This window comes from Bactrocera oleae, chromosome 2 (genome assembly GCF_042242935.1).
Source record: "Bactrocera oleae isolate idBacOlea1 chromosome 2, idBacOlea1, whole genome shotgun sequence".
In the NCBI taxonomy this organism is placed as follows: domain Eukaryota; kingdom Metazoa; phylum Arthropoda; class Insecta; order Diptera; family Tephritidae; genus Bactrocera; species Bactrocera oleae.
This window is the reverse complement of record NC_091536.1, coordinates 26,091,479-26,106,319: the sequence shown is the minus strand read 5'-3', so window position 1 is coordinate 26,106,319 and position 14,841 is coordinate 26,091,479. Positions and strand designations below refer to the sequence as shown.

The window sequence follows — 14,841 nt, the reverse complement described above, 5'->3', positions numbered from 1 at the left end:
TTAAGAATTAAAAATATAATTTGATTAATATTTTTTCGCGTTCATTCAAATCAAACAAATTTTTTTCAATTTTTAATCCCGAGCATCTTGGATACATTCTCTCCAATCCATCAGTTCCCGTAGCGAATGGCTGGACTCTGGTTTCTTCGTGAAACCTTGCCTATATACCTGCCTGTTTGTTCAGACTTGACAACTGTTCCGGAGAGGATTATTGGAAGCGTTTACCATTGCTAAGGAGAGGAAATAAGAAAGTAAACATTACAACTTTATTGTCCAATATATTGTTATCGCTCTCATTTGCTCAATGCTCAATCACCTTTTAGAAGCCCAACGAAATGTTTTTTTTATTGAAAAAATTATTAAAAATTTTCATAAAAATTCCTTTTTGGACCAAGCACCAAGTTTTTATGATTTATGTGGGTATTATGAAAACTATGTTTGTAAGATTTATGTAATTTCAATACTATTTGTCAATAATACCATATTTATTACGAACGCATGGTGGCAAAATGTTTTTTTTTTTCAAATTACGATTGAATGCTGTTTGGTTACATTCTTTTGCTGATGCCATTTTTAATATTGCGGTGCAGTGGTTAGAGATGCTACACAAGCCCTGTGTTCGATCCCAATGTCGACGAACATTAAAAAGTTTTTGCCGTTGGAACTTACAGGTGGCTCAAATAACAGAATGCATGAAATCAATGAAAGAAGAAGCTCCCCCAAGTATCTAGCAGAGATAATTGCGCTTATAATAAATACATATGTGTTTAAAGCGATACACAATTTGTATGGGAGCACCCACCACATATTTTTCTCATGTACAATATTCTATTACATAGGTATAAAAGCCAGTTTTTATTGCTAATACATTTCTTTAAAGTGTAATTTTAGGCTGATGTTCATCGACGAGTTATAATCGGCACGAGTAGCGTGCAGGATCGTTGTTGTCGAAAAGTTGATCTGGCGCTCAGGCCCGTAGACAAAAACGAATGTATAAGATGCGTGCGGAGTGGTGTCGAGTCGAAATAGTTGCGCGCGGGAGCTGTCGTTTGGTGTGTTGTATTGCCCTGTGTGGGGGGGTGTGGTATTTAAGAAAAAATTTAAAAAAACATGAAGAAACGTTAACTGTGGTTGCATCGAAGCTATCTTACCCATCACAAATACATAAGTTTCCTTACAAGAACTTGATTCCTATCGGTTAGTTTGCAGGCAGTTATATGCTATAGTGATCTCATCTGTACAATTTCTTCGGATACTATATTGTTGCCTTAGGAAATAACTCATGGCAAATTTCGTAAAGATATCTCGTAAAATGAAAATGCTTTCCATAATATGGCTAAACCAACTTAGCTCATCATGCTGATCATTTATATATATATTTTATAGTCTCCGACGTTTTCTTCTAGGTGTTATAAACTTCGTGGAGAACTTAATATACCCTGTTCAGGATATAATTAGGGTACTGCTTATTGTAGTAACTTCGAATTAGAATTTTAACTCAATTATATATGAATGTATGGTACATATAGACGAGCAGGTATCATTAAGAATTATGCTCGCATACATATTCCACATTGTTCTTCACTGCTCTAGTACATACCTTACTGTTACTGGTATGAATGCGCTTTTGATTAAAAACAAAACATAACCTAGATTTACATTGCGGAAGTTATAAATGAATATCTAAGAAGACTTCAATACAATTACACGAGCTCTTGCAGGATTCCCTTTTAGTTACGCTATGTGTGTATGCTCGAAAGGGTACTTGAAATTAACGAAAAAGCACATTACTATAGTAACATACATGTAGTACATATGTATATGTAACTGCAACGATGACAACAAATCGTCCATTGATTCATAACCGAATGAGGACATTGAACTTCCGCAACCGATGCCCACTCACATACAAAATAATGCCCACACACATATGTATATGTGTACCATATGTATATGTATATAAGTGTACATGCAAGACGCTATAAAGTTGTTAACTGCCTGTGTAACCTGTGCAAAAACGAAAGTATGTATGCCGTGGCATGAATGAAAATTTCGAATCCGTATTGGACGTTAAGTGTGGAAAGCGAGAGTGACTGGGTATCACGGAGTATTCCCATATGAAGTAGAGTTTATTGTGTAAATATAGAGCGTGTTTTTGTGGGGATTTGCTGTTCTCTGTGTATGGGGTATGTGTGTGAGTGCATGAATGTGTGAATGTAAGTAAAAGGCATTTGAGAGCAACAGGCTGTGGAAAATTATGGCCAATAGTAAGTTAGGCATACCTTTGGTTATGGTTCGGTTATGGGGTGTTGATGCCACCCACGTGCGTTTGTTGACAAACAAAAGTGCAACACGTGCTGCCAACGACGACAAATTGTTGCACCAACTTGCTCACTTCAATGTATTTGTTGGGTTGTTTTGATATAGACGCATGTGTGTGGGGCGCAGGCGTCAGATTCCTTTAAATCTTGTGTTCACTAGCTGTCAAAAGTGACAGTGTCACCTTTTGTATTCACATGTATATGTGTGTGTGCGTATTTTTGTATAGGATATATCGATTTTTACAAATCTTCATTATAGTTGAATACAAAATTGTTGAGAGCTTGTAGTGTAACAGTAAAAACTGGCATAATATAATATAACGGCTTAAATATGTGGTAATGCGTAAATAAGAATTTTCCGTGCAAAACACTAATTCATATAATATATAAAAGTGTACAAGTTGATAAATAATTTAAAACGATAACGAATAAATCGCATACCTAAGGGCGTGTAGCAGCAAGGGAATTTAGATAGAAGCAGTTAAACTTTCCTTTTACATATTTTAGTGTTGTTATCTACCCTACAAACAAAATAAACTTTGGTACATTACTTATTCTAATCAGGGCTGAGCTGTTTACCAATCAAGTGACTAATTTATAGATTCTTCAATATGATTAAAATGCGACCATATGTGCCATCAAATCGTATCGCCATACGTGACTCCATCGACGAGGAGATCAGTGATGATGTGGATGATGACGTCTTCATTAAAGATGCACGCACCGCCAAGGTATACACATACACACTTTAAAATACTCACACACATACACTTGCTGAAAAGTATTATCTCTTTTTCTCCACTACTCTTTACAGTTGAGTGAAGAAAAGGGCTTGAAGCGCCCCTTAATGGCACCACGTCGTAAAAATGGAAAAATGCACAATTCGGTGCCAATTATGATGAAGCATCGTCGTTGTTGGCGTTGCTGTGAGCCTTTTTGCTACGGTCTTGCCGCCCTAACTGTCCTTATTGCCTTGATAAGCCTCGCAGCGCTCATTCTGACTATGTTTCCCATACCATTGCAGCGTATTAAAGTGTGGCTGAAACGCGAGCCCGCAGCTCCGCCGGGTAAAGCTTATGCGGGTGGTGGCCAATCGCAGGCATATGGTAGTAGTATGCGCACTGAATTTGTGGCCTGTACACAAATTAGCGTGCAACGCTTGTGGTTGCGAACTTTTCCTCGCATGAACAGCGAGAGTCCAGTACGTAAGGCCGACTTAAATGGAGATGACATTGCTGATATCATTTTCGGATTCGGTGTTGGTGCGTAGCTTAATTGATAACCTTCCATACTTGTGTTCATCTCTTGCTGTTTCAGATGACAACATCCAGTACGAGGGTTTTACGTTGCCGAAGTGCAAGTCCGCTCAAGGTGACGAAGAGGTGCCTTGTGAAGGTGGAGTGATTGCTATAAATGGCGCTACCGGCAGTTTACTCTGGCAGACATGGAGTGTGGCGAATGTTTTCTCTCTATTGTGTACATTGGATATTGACCTTGATGGCTATCCAGATTGTGTAGCCGCAGGCAGGTTGGGTGTAAGTGTTGTTTCGTAATGAAGCGGAGCTTAAGGCACTGCAATTTAATGTAATACCTACAAAAATACCCTGATTTTATAACATGGCAAGGCCGTATATATCATTGGTACTGACACCGGCAAAGTTTTTTAGAATAGATTGTTGTACTTGTAGAACAACCGCAGCCTATTCGTTCTTAATTTGAAATATTTCTCCCACAGATGATATTTGCCATCAATGGTCGTAGTGGCTCTAGCATTTGGGAGTTTCGTGAGGTCGAAGTGGAGACCAACTCGCCTATCGTAATGGATCTTTACACAATAAATGTCATACGTGATTTAGATGGTGACGAAATCTCGGATATACTGGCAGCACATCTCGAAGAGCGCGAAGAGTCCAAAGCGGGTCATATTAAAGTGATTTCTGGCAAAAAGGGTAAAGTCATACGAACCATACCAACGCCGTTCAAAGAGGAAGTATTTGTCCCTGTGCAGATGCTCACTAAAGAGGATGGCACTGAACTGCTAATGATCATCACCGGTGGTCAAAATACACCCGGTGGTATCTATACAATACGCTTACTTTCCCTTATGCAATTTACGAGTGAAAAGGAATTTACACCTCTGTTTCAAAATAAGCATTCTGGCGTGATGGTGCCAGCAGTGGTTACCGATATAACGGGAGATCACATTCCGGATATTGTGGCAGCATCTTTTAATTCGTCGGTATATGCCTTCGATGGGCGTAATTTCAGTATGTTGTGGAATTACACTTTTCCGGCAAGTGAAAGCGTTAGCGCAATTGTGCCAGGACATTTCAATAATGACAATGTGACCGATTTTATGGTGAAATATAATACTGGACCGGGTTTTCCAGTATATTATTATTCGCAAACCACCATTCTGGATGGTGAAACGGGCAAACCCTTATTAGGTGCGATGATGACTGATTCCGGTGGTTCAAATAGCTTGTTGGGTGGTGTCTCGGTATCGCAGAATTTTGGTGGCGACTTCTTTTTGCATTGGCAAATGCAATGCAGGGATAAGAATAACGCGAAAGATGCTTATGAATTTATACCAGGTAAGACCTATATAAACAGTCCGGTGAAGACTTGTTTTTTATTTACATTTTACAATCGTATTTCAGACAGTGATATTATTTTACAATCACGCGCAGACACTTGTCGTTTGCGATACAATACTTCGACTGTGCTGAAACTTTATGCAATTGCACGACACATCGAACCACCAGGAGCAGTGATTTTTAGCACAGGTTAATAACTAGTTACATACATACATATCTACATGTATTGTCAGGGTTTCATAAAAATATATTATTTGAATGTTTGGTCTTTTAATTGCCGGTTAAGATGACATTGAGGTGCACCTCAACCGCACACAACGTCCACAATATGCCAAACAGAACTCGAAGTCCCCTTTAAAGCATCCTAAATTGTTCAAAAAACTGTTAGCAAATCGAGAGGAGCTGCTAAAGAAAATCGCAATCAGCGCTGATTTAGAAAAGCTAGAGAAGGCAACAAAGCATCAAAATCAGCCACCTTATAAGGCAAATGCACTGAGAAATCCGATGTTCGATCAGGAGATACTGCAGGATATACTACCAAATAATGAAATACCTGCCGAAAATGTTTATGAGCCCTCCAAACAAAATAGCTATACTAATTACTATGGCGGAGGTTATGCCGCCAATGGCAACGAACAATTGCGTGAGGTGGTAGGCTATTTTTATTCCTTCCTTTATCTTCAACCGAGACAAACTTTATTTATTTTAGCACAAGGACTACGAGTCCGTGGTGGACGCGCGTTTGCCCGAAGAATACGACACGCTCTACGCTGACAATGAAGTGCCACAACTAGTACCGCAGAATGCACATCCTATACGCTTGCGCACGAAATATCCCGGCAATCGCGATGTGCGTAGTGACATTACAACCTTTGAAGATGAGAAGAATACTACGCAAACCGTACCCAGCGGGGATGAGCCACAAAATAACTTAGACAAGCGGGAGCCACTTAGCTTATGGGATCTGGAAATGGAAAAAGAGGAGCGTGACGCGATTAAAGAGTCACACAAATACGATTATTCGACAAACCGGTATGATACGAACAAAAAAAGTAAACGTAGTCGTCTAAGACGTGATGACATTGCACAAACGGCTATGACGGACGATACGGACGCGCCTTCTGCTAGTCCATCATCTAACGATGAGTCCGATGAATGGTTTCTATCCTCAATCTCATCTGCGGGGGTGTTGTTGAAGACGCTAAACGGGACACGTTCTTCTGTGGATTTTGCTTTCGTATTAAATATACGTGAGTCAGAGACGTATCCCCCCCTTTTTATGCCCCAGGATCTCAATTGCGTCGAAGAAAAGATAAGTGCTTATAAAAGTACGGAACTGAACTATTGTGTTTTGATCAAATAGCTAATATATTGTTCCCTCTTAATAATCAAGGTTACACATTAGACAATCTACGTATACTGCGAAAGCAATTCCTTAAGCAATGTCTAAGCGATCGCCTAGTGAACGTTACACCGCATGTGCCAAAATATGAATCGCAATTAATCGTGACACGAATTAGCATTACTTGTACGTGTCATACGCTACTAAAGGGTCAGGTGTGCTCTGAGCTGGATGATATACAGACGCAGCGTTGGACAGAATACATGGGTAACGATGGGCACGGCTATTATGCCCACTAGATGTAGGCTTAAATAAGGAATCAAATTAGGTGGGGGTTTGAAAAAGAACGTCATTTTATGTAAAAAACACAATAAAGGAGGCACAAATTAAATATTATTTAATTTAATTTTCCAATTGCACAACAGTAGTTTTAATACGTTTTATTTATAAAAACACAGGGTTTAGTTAAAGTGGATGAATTTTGGTTAATAGAATTATCCATTTATTTAGTTGGAATGTACTTAATTTTTTTTTATTAGCATACATTCCCCGCAACCAACGTATATCCCAATACATTAAAAAAATTTGCTGGAAAACTAATACAAAAACCCGGTGCAACTCATAAGCCCTGTGCGTTAGAAAGGAATGACGATCACACGTACACCAGAGCTCGGTTTGTTTTATTAATTCGTCCTTAAGAAACTCATAGAAATTTAAACAGAAATCTCTGGTAGCACTCTCTGAAAATTAACAAATTACTTAACCGATAGTTGACTAACAGGTATAGATCTGGTTAAAATTTGAAGTGCTTTTGATATTTATTGTGAATGAGCTTAGGCTCGTTCACCACCGTTTGACGGCTGTCATAGCGCACAAATTCAAGCCGACAACAACGACGTTGACTGATGCAGTAGCAAGCAATTTATAAACCAGGCGGACAGTAAAAGCCAAATTCCACAGAAAAATTATTAAATGTTCTGCTAATATTTACTAATATTGTACATAAAATAGTCGGCAGAGATGGGTATCTTGGATAAGATCTCAGAAATAGAAAAGGAAATTGCTCGTACTCAAAAGAACAAAGGTAAGTTGGTTACAAGAAAAGTGGTGTGGCCGCACTACACAAGTCCATGCTCCGCTGGCAAGTTTTTTTTACGCAGACATTGCTTGTAGGTTAATTCTCAATCTAAAGTAAAAAAAAAAAACGTAACAAAAATGTTTAGGGTGCTAATTTTAAAAGAATTATTCTAGCAACCGAATATCATTTGGGTCTTTTGAAAGCGAAGCTTGCCAAATATCGCTCGCAGTTGTTGGAACCATCGAAGAAAGGTGAAAAGGGCGATGGTTTTGATGTGCTGAAAAGTGGTGACGCCCGAGTCGCGTTAATTGGTTTTCCCTCTGTTGGTAAATCCACTTTGTTGTCTACTTTGACCAAGACTGAATCTGAGGCGGCCAATTATGAGTTCACTACACTCACATGTATTCCTGGTGTCATTGATTATAAAGGTGCTAATATACAATTACTAGATTTGCCTGGAATTATAGAAGGTGCCGCTCAGGTAGATATTACAGAAATAACCGTTATTGTATGTATGCATTGCATTTTATTTTTCTTTCTTCATAATTTAGGGCAAAGGTCGTGGTCGTCAAGTTATTGCCGTAGCGCGCACAGCCGATTTGGTTATCATGATGTTGGACGCTACCAAACCGAATGTACATCGTGATTTATTAGAACGTGAATTGGAATCAGTGGGTATAAGACTCAACAAACGCAAACCAAACATTTACTTCAAGCAGAAAAAGGGCGGCGGCCTTAGCTTTAACTCCACATGTTCACTAACGCGTTGTAATGAGAAAATGGTGCAAACTATTTTGCATTCATTCAAAATTTTCAATGCAGAGGTACTTTTCCGCGAGGATTGCACCGAGGATGAATTTATCGATGTAGTGACGGCAAATCGTGTGTATTTGCCCTGCTTGTACGTGTACAATAAAATCGATCAGATTTCAATTGAGGAGGTCGATCGTTTAGCGCGACAACCGAATTCGATAGTGGTTAGTTGCAACATGAAATTAAATTTGGACTATCTGTTAGAGGCCTTGTGGGACGCGTTGCAGCTGATAAGAGTTTATACAAAGAAACCGGGTGCACCACCAGATTTTGACGATGGCTTGATTTTAAGAAAGGTTTGTTTAGGGATCGGTGATACTGGGTACTGTTTTATAATAATGATATTGTTTTCTTTCAGGGCGTCACAGTTGAACATGTATGCCATGCAATACATCGTACACTAGCGGCTCAATTTAAATATGGACTTGTTTGGGGTACTTCCACGAAGTACTCACCACAGCGCGTTGGCATATCGCATATTATGGCCGACGAAGATGTTATACAAGTTGTTAAAAAATGAGAAACGCTGATATTAGATTATATTACGCGTCGAAATTGTGTTGAACGTTAATTTTGCATTGGATAATTATAGGCCTTCCATTAAATTCCCTTATTACACTTATTATTAATTATTAAAAATAAAACATGTTCATAAAATCTGACCAATTAATAACTTTTATATGCAATTAGTAAGTGTTATAAAACCTGCATAGAATAATGAACTATATTGCTTGCTAAATATAAAAAATGGTTGCTAAGCCATTGCTTAAAACAATTTAATTTTTTTAATACGTACGAGTACCTACCCAGAGGTGCAAGACGAAAGTAAATATTAGAAACCAGTTGCATGTTATTGTTAAATGCCCTATAAGGTAAGCATGATTTATTTCTCAAATTTTAAAACGTACTTTCTTTTATTCAAAACGATTTGCAAATATTAAGTGATAACGGTTATATCCAAAGTTTATAAACCAGAGAAAATTATTTCCTTTTAACAATTTATTTCTCAATCATTTGGCACCAGCCGTTGCCGTAGTCCCACTTCTTCCCGCAGCTGCACCGGATGCATTGTTAAAACTCTTTCCAAATGCACTCATTGCAGAAATATTAGAAAATGGCGTTGGTCCGCAGGTGATATTTGTTGTGTCGACCTTGCTTTCAGGGTTATCGATCTTTGCAAATACATTTGTAGTATCGCGCAGTCGATACTTTCGCAAGTTAAGAAATTGTTCTTTCTGTGTTTCAACTTTCTGGTGCAACTCATGCAAACGGCCGGCGAGAGAAATGAAGCTCTCGTTTATTTGGCGGAAACCACGTTTCAGATCATCGGGGGACACTGTCTGTGGATTAGTTATTGAGCGCATGTGATGCTCCGTCAGCGCAATTTGCTGCCGGAAATTGATCAAATCCTGCTCGTACTTGGCCACTAAACTAAGGAAAAATTGAAATGGTGCCGTATTTTCAAATTGTAGACCGGCTGGTGTATCCTGCGTGCGTTGCGCCATTTCAACAGCCTGTATGGTTTTTGAGGTTTCTTTGCGGAGCAACTTTATTTGCTTGTAGTTCGTGTCTACTGAGTTGGCAATTTCCTGGATCGCCCACTGAATATTGTTTATTTCGTTGGACACATTGGACAATTTCGAAGTAGATGTACGTCCAATATCTGAGGAAAGTGTTTTTTGTCCTTTTATATGAGTTTTAAGAGCGTCGACAGTTTTTGCAATCTCATCTGGCACAATAGTTTCTTTTATCTAAAAAAAAATACAAAATCAATTAATTTTTATTTGTTATTAAAAGTCAAATATTTACCTTGACGCTATCTTGTTTCAGATCGCCCGCTTTAGGTTGCGTTGAACTTACATCAACACCACCGAGACCAACAAACGGTGTAGCTGTTGCTGTGGTTGAGGTGGCAGTTGGCTTCCACATTCCGCCTGTTGCAACTGACGTAGTTGTTGTTCCGAAATTTAAACTAGCCGATGTAGTAGTACCGGCGGGTTTACCATACGATAAACCACCTCCTATTCCACTGAAACCCAGCGCAGGGGCTGTTGATGTCGCCGTACTCGTGGCAGCCGTACCACCAAGTCCACCAAAACTAAATGCGGGTGCTACACTTGTTGCAGCTGTTGTAGCTGTACCACCCAAAGCACCAAAGTTAAAAGACGGTGCGGCGCTGCTGACGGCCGTTGCACCGAACGCTGTTGCTGCTGTACCAAAGGTGGGCGCTACAGAAGCAGTAGGCGCAGCCCCAAAAGCAGGTGCTGCTGTTAGAGCACTTGCACCGAACGGTGCAACGGTTGCGGTAGGATTCACGGTCGCCCCAAATGCAGGCGCTTGTGCTGTAGTCGCTGTTCCAAATCCTGCAGCACCAAAGGCGGTTGCGCCTGTTGTTGCACTCGCACCAAACGTAGGCGCTGCAGCAGCTCCAAATGCTGGTGTGCTAGCTGCCGTCGCTGCTGGTGCGCCGAAGCTGAAACCAGCTGCCTGTTGTTGTGACGGGTTTCCAAAGGAAAATCCAGACATATTGACAGCTGTTTTATTTTTTAGATTTAAACTATAAATTTAATTTTACGAATTTTTCAGAAAACAGTATACAATTTAATAAGTATATAATATTCCCCTTAAATTTTTAGCGCGAGCATTTGAGAAAAATTAATGCAGTTGCCAGCTGTTTGCACAAAGATTATGAGAAAGCAATAACTATTGTGAATACATGTGATTGACGATGGCGGAGAGTCCCAGTAGTGGGACATATTGGTATAGTCTTAACAGTTTCAAACCAGAGATAATATATTGCCATATATAAAAGATTTAAAAAAAGCGTTAACAAATTTCAAAAAGATAAAGATAATTAATAAATCGGTATGTTTGCTGTATACAAATGTAAATTCAGACTGACATAAATAAAATTTATTAGATTAAACAATTTAGTCAAGGAAATTTAATAAGAAATAGTGAATTTTTAATACTAAAGTACAATTAAAAATAAAACAAATCAACGTTTATATCAATATGTTTTAAAATAATGTGAATATAGTTTTATGTGTATAATTATATATTATTATTCCTTTCTCTTTTAGGATGTCAAAAATGTTTTTCTATAATTCTTATCGAATATTTACACTTTATTGGACCAGTCGAATACTTCTGAAACCTACATACCATACATATATATGTACTTACATGCATCATTTTAAATGCATATGTTATATGTAATCATGGATTATTCGATTCAATGTTGAATTTCTTTGCCTTTTCAGAGGAAACTAAACTTGGGCACATACCCAGCATAACAAGTTTAGGATAGGCGTTAATATCACATACAGTTAAATAATAATCTTTCTTATCGCCTTTGCGAGGGGCACATGAATGTATGTACATATGTACGTTGAAGTCGAGAGAAGAGAAAGTTTTAGTGTCGGCTTGTCTGTGTTCTTCCGAACAATTGTGCATCCGTATGATGTCATAAAACGGAAGAGGAACTGCGTTTTCGCTTTCAGTAGGCTGACTTCATAATTTCAAAAGGCGATTGATATCACAGGAGGAGAAAATGCGGCAAACACATCCTTTCATCATGTTTGAAAAGCGTTTAACTCCTTCTGCTGAAAACTTCGCGTCAGTAAACAAAAGAAAACCGCAGTAGCAACCACGACGTAACCACGAACGCTTGCTCTCGAAAATACTCGGCGATTTTAAAACGATTGAGCAAAGTTTCCACGTCCATAGCCAGCAATTTGAGAAGGATATGCACGGAATTCTATTATGCGCGAGCTAATAAGCGCGAAAAACGCCCCATTACGATATAACAAAGATTATTATAATGTAATACTATTTGTGAATTTCACGCTTTGCTAAAATCCCAAACGGCTGCAACAAATTTTTCATCTAAAAAAAATTGAGAGCTGGTGTTAAGAATACGAATAGGTTTCTTTCTTTCGGAAAGGGTGGAGATACATCATTAAATCAGTTATTATCGTCAAATTAAGCATTGAAAGGAGCGATAAATGTGGCTGGCTGTGAAATAGAGCGCAGAGAAGTGCACACCTTTAACAAATGGGCACTTTTAAAAGGCGTATCTGAGCGCAGCGATAAGGGTGGTGTGAATGTGTATAAACAGGTGGGATAGTTGGGTACGTGTTTCTACGCTTTGGGAAAGTTACAAAGTTGACAAAAGCATCTTTTACTACAATCGAGCTGTATGTATGTGTATGCTATACGCTATTACAGCATATTTTACTGTGGATCCAGGGTTTGATTTGCAAAGTTCGAAACTAAATATTGGTAAATTAACAGTAAAACTATATATGGTATGTTTCTACTAGCTCACGCCACATCAAAGCCAGGGTAGGTGTTGATTTTTTCTTGGCTGAACTAGTGTGTTGATACTGTCATAAAGCTCGAACAGCTAATGATTCCATCTTATGCGATATCGGCTGTTGTCAATGCACCTAATTCTTTGTAGATTTGAGAGGTCTAAAAAATCTAATCAGCTTGTTATTTGAATGACTCAGAAGGTTTTTCATTGCCTTTAGTAAGTTTAATGGTCAGTCGGGTTTAGCTTCTAATTTTTAATTCTTGGTGGTTGTAGAAGTGGTTGTAATATAACTTAAGTTAAATTTGAACATTAGTCTATAGGTCTCCCATTTCATTCTGACACGAATTTGTTCTAGTTTTAAAATCTGCGATACTTTACATTTTCTTTTGTGCTAGGGTTTCAACCTCTATAATGTTTGTTCGAAAAATACGGATGCACTTTTTCAACTCTCCATAACGCATTAAATGATTAAGGCAATGTCTTATCTTTAGCTTTTAAAATTTGTATAACTGTATGGGCTGCTGGTTATTATCTAAACCATGCTTAAAATGATGCTGTGATTTTTGTTACTTTTCCCATACCTAAATTGCCAAATTTTTGTTTTAACAATAAAACTCTTTAGCGCTTGACTATCTTAGCGCAAATATGACTATTGCTCATTAATCATAAGTCACCACCAACGGCAACGCATATTTATCCGATCTATTGTCTAATGCTCAGTCATCAATTTTAGTGCTTATTTTCGTTTAACGTTTCGTTGAACACAATAACCGTTAGGATTTTATGTGCCTTTCATTAACTGGTCATGGCAAATGGAGCGGTAACCTCCCCGGATCATGCGTGTGTTCTTAAAGCTACACCAAAGGCATACAGCGCGTAAAATGTTCGGTAATTATTGCCGCACGAACGTTAATTAGATAGGAAATGGCAATCTGATAGCAAAATGAAGTCGGTGTTGCTTATTGCTGCGAAAATTGGTATAGAATATGCCAAACAACTGCGTAAATGTTCGTTGATTCAAGTAGAATTGGTGCAGGCTTAGATGGATTGATAGATTGTGCGATTTTGTGGTCAAAAATTTGTTCATTGCACACATTGCTACCTTATTCTTTTCTGACTGGACAATATTACCTTATTATTTTCCTATGCAAATGTGAATATTCAAATTCGACGCGATTTCTTCATTTCACAGCTTTGAGTTGCTAAAAGAAAAAAGTCAATAAACATAATTTTTATTAGCAACTTCCGATACGTCGTCAAGGAACCCTCGACCGATAGTTGCGATTCCTCTTTTCTACTTCCTGATAGCTTCTACAATAGTCATTGTAAGGTACACCTAGCCTGCTGGCATGTTTACCAATTAGACAGTGACCCGTTAGTACTCCTCAGAGTACTCGATCAGAGTTCTTATGTCATTCCTTTTGAATTTAAATAGTTGGTTTGTGCGACTCACGCTCCATTCCTGCCACGTTAGTCTGCTAGTTGAGCAAGTTATTGATTGTCTCCATCGAGACTCAGCTAGATTTATAGCATGTTCGCTGATTAAGTGTTTACAAGTTGCCGGAGGTATAAAAATTCTCTCTTTTTCAGGGATTAATTGTAAAGTGGTACCTGTTCTGGCTAGTTCATCTGCTTCGCAGTTACCAGGGATATCACTATGAACTCGAATGCATTGCAGATGAAGTAGGTAAATCCTCTAATAGATCAAGACATTCTTTCACTATCTTTGATGAGACCATAGGAGACTTGAGTGATTTCAATGCCGCTTGGCTATATATAATATATGCTCCTTGTTGTGAGCACACTTTTTGTCAATACCGCAAGCCTTTCTTTGATTGCTGTGATCTCCGCCTAGAAAACACTGCAGTGGTCTGGTGTCTAATAATGCGGAAAAGACACCACCTCCCACTCGATTATCTAGTTTGGATCCATTCGTGTAGATGCTAATTCCTGCATTCCTGTCCACCCCGTCCCTTTCCCACTCCTCTCTAATGGAAAAGGCAATATTGTGGACCGAATTTAGCTTCGATTCTATTGGATTGCGGAAATTCGTGGTTTTGATATTATAGTGATTAATATTTTCTTGACTAATCTGCTGCATCTGTTCGGGCCAGTTAGCATCAGCGCTTTTCTCGAAACATTTTTTGACCAAATAACCCCCATTTGGATTCGAATGTGAAATATGAATATGAAATTCTTTATTCCCATAATAGTCAAATATATGCTTGTATGTTTGACGGTTATTTGTTTGTGGCACCACCGAATCATTGTCTTTGCAAAAGTTGTTTAGGTAATATAATATATAATATATGAATCGTAAATACTTGATTGTCAAGAAGCATTCATTGAAGATCATGAGCTAATTAAAGACT

The 14,841-nt window shown here is 38.5% G+C and overlaps 3 protein-coding genes across 4 annotated transcripts; 2 read left to right on the top strand and 1 right to left on the bottom strand.

Annotated features, from left to right (window-relative positions):
• Nucleotides 1-2,570: 2,570 nt before the first annotated feature.
• On the top strand, nt 2,571-6,687 carry LOC106615926 (uncharacterized). 2 transcript variants are annotated; one of them, XM_036372663.2, is made up of 9 exons: nt 2,571-2,863; nt 2,923-3,052; nt 3,136-3,583; nt 3,639-3,856; nt 4,057-4,915; nt 4,982-5,107; nt 5,205-5,569; nt 5,628-6,246; nt 6,312-6,687. In XM_036372663.2, the coding sequence occupies exons 2-9, from the start codon at nt 2,933-2,935 to the stop codon at nt 6,557-6,559; spliced, it is 3,003 nt and encodes a 1,000-aa protein (XP_036228556.2). In that variant the 5' UTR covers nt 2,571-2,863; nt 2,923-2,932; the 3' UTR covers nt 6,560-6,687. The 2 variants fall into 2 exon arrangements, with proteins under 2 accessions (XP_036228556.2, XP_036228555.2); XM_036372662.2 differs by having other exon boundaries at nt 2,571-3,052; nt 5,205-5,566.
• A 453-nt stretch (nt 6,688-7,140) lies between these two features.
• On the top strand, nt 7,141-8,926 carry LOC106615969 (developmentally-regulated GTP-binding protein 2). Its single transcript, XM_014232393.3, has 4 exons — nt 7,141-7,344; nt 7,512-7,819; nt 7,890-8,447; nt 8,510-8,926. Exons 1-4 carry the CDS (start codon nt 7,281-7,283, stop codon nt 8,669-8,671), a joined length of 1,092 nt encoding a protein of 363 aa, XP_014087868.1. The 5' UTR covers nt 7,141-7,280; the 3' UTR covers nt 8,672-8,926.
• Nucleotides 8,927-9,001: 75 nt separating this feature from the next.
• Nup58 (nuclear pore complex protein Nup58) lies at nt 9,002-10,823 on the bottom strand. Its single transcript, XM_014232394.3, has 2 exons — nt 9,961-10,823; nt 9,002-9,902 (listed from the first exon to the last, which is right to left on the bottom strand). Exons 1-2 carry the CDS (start codon nt 10,675-10,677, stop codon nt 9,162-9,164), a joined length of 1,458 nt encoding a protein of 485 aa, XP_014087869.2. The 5' UTR covers nt 10,678-10,823; the 3' UTR covers nt 9,002-9,161.
• Nucleotides 10,824-14,841: the final 4,018 nt, after the last annotated feature.

Bases quoted from the DNA above. Each gene is read 5' to 3' on its own strand.
- Nup58 (XM_014232394.3), bottom strand. From the start codon at position 10,677: ATGTCTGGATTTTCCTTTGGAAACCCGTCACAACAACAGGCAGCTGGT. The intron at 9,903-9,960 runs GTAAATATTTGA...ATTTTTTTTTAG, and splicing joins TGAAACAAGATAGCGTCAAG to ATAAAAGAAACTATTGTGCC.
- LOC106615926 (XM_036372663.2), top strand. From the start codon at position 2,933: ATGATTAAAATGCGACCATATGTGCCATCAAATCGTATCGCCATACGT. The intron at 3,584-3,638 runs GTGCGTAGCTTA...TTGCTGTTTCAG, and splicing joins CATTTTCGGATTCGGTGTTG to ATGACAACATCCAGTACGAG. The intron at 5,570-5,627 runs GTAGGCTATTTT...TATTTATTTTAG, and splicing joins ACGAACAATTGCGTGAGGTG to CACAAGGACTACGAGTCCGT.
- LOC106615969 (XM_014232393.3), top strand. From the start codon at position 7,281: ATGGGTATCTTGGATAAGATCTCAGAAATAGAAAAGGAAATTGCTCGT. The intron at 7,345-7,511 runs GTAAGTTGGTTA...GAATTATTCTAG, and splicing joins TCGTACTCAAAAGAACAAAG to CAACCGAATATCATTTGGGT. The intron at 8,448-8,509 runs GTTTGTTTAGGG...GTTTTCTTTCAG, and splicing joins ATGGCTTGATTTTAAGAAAG to GGCGTCACAGTTGAACATGT.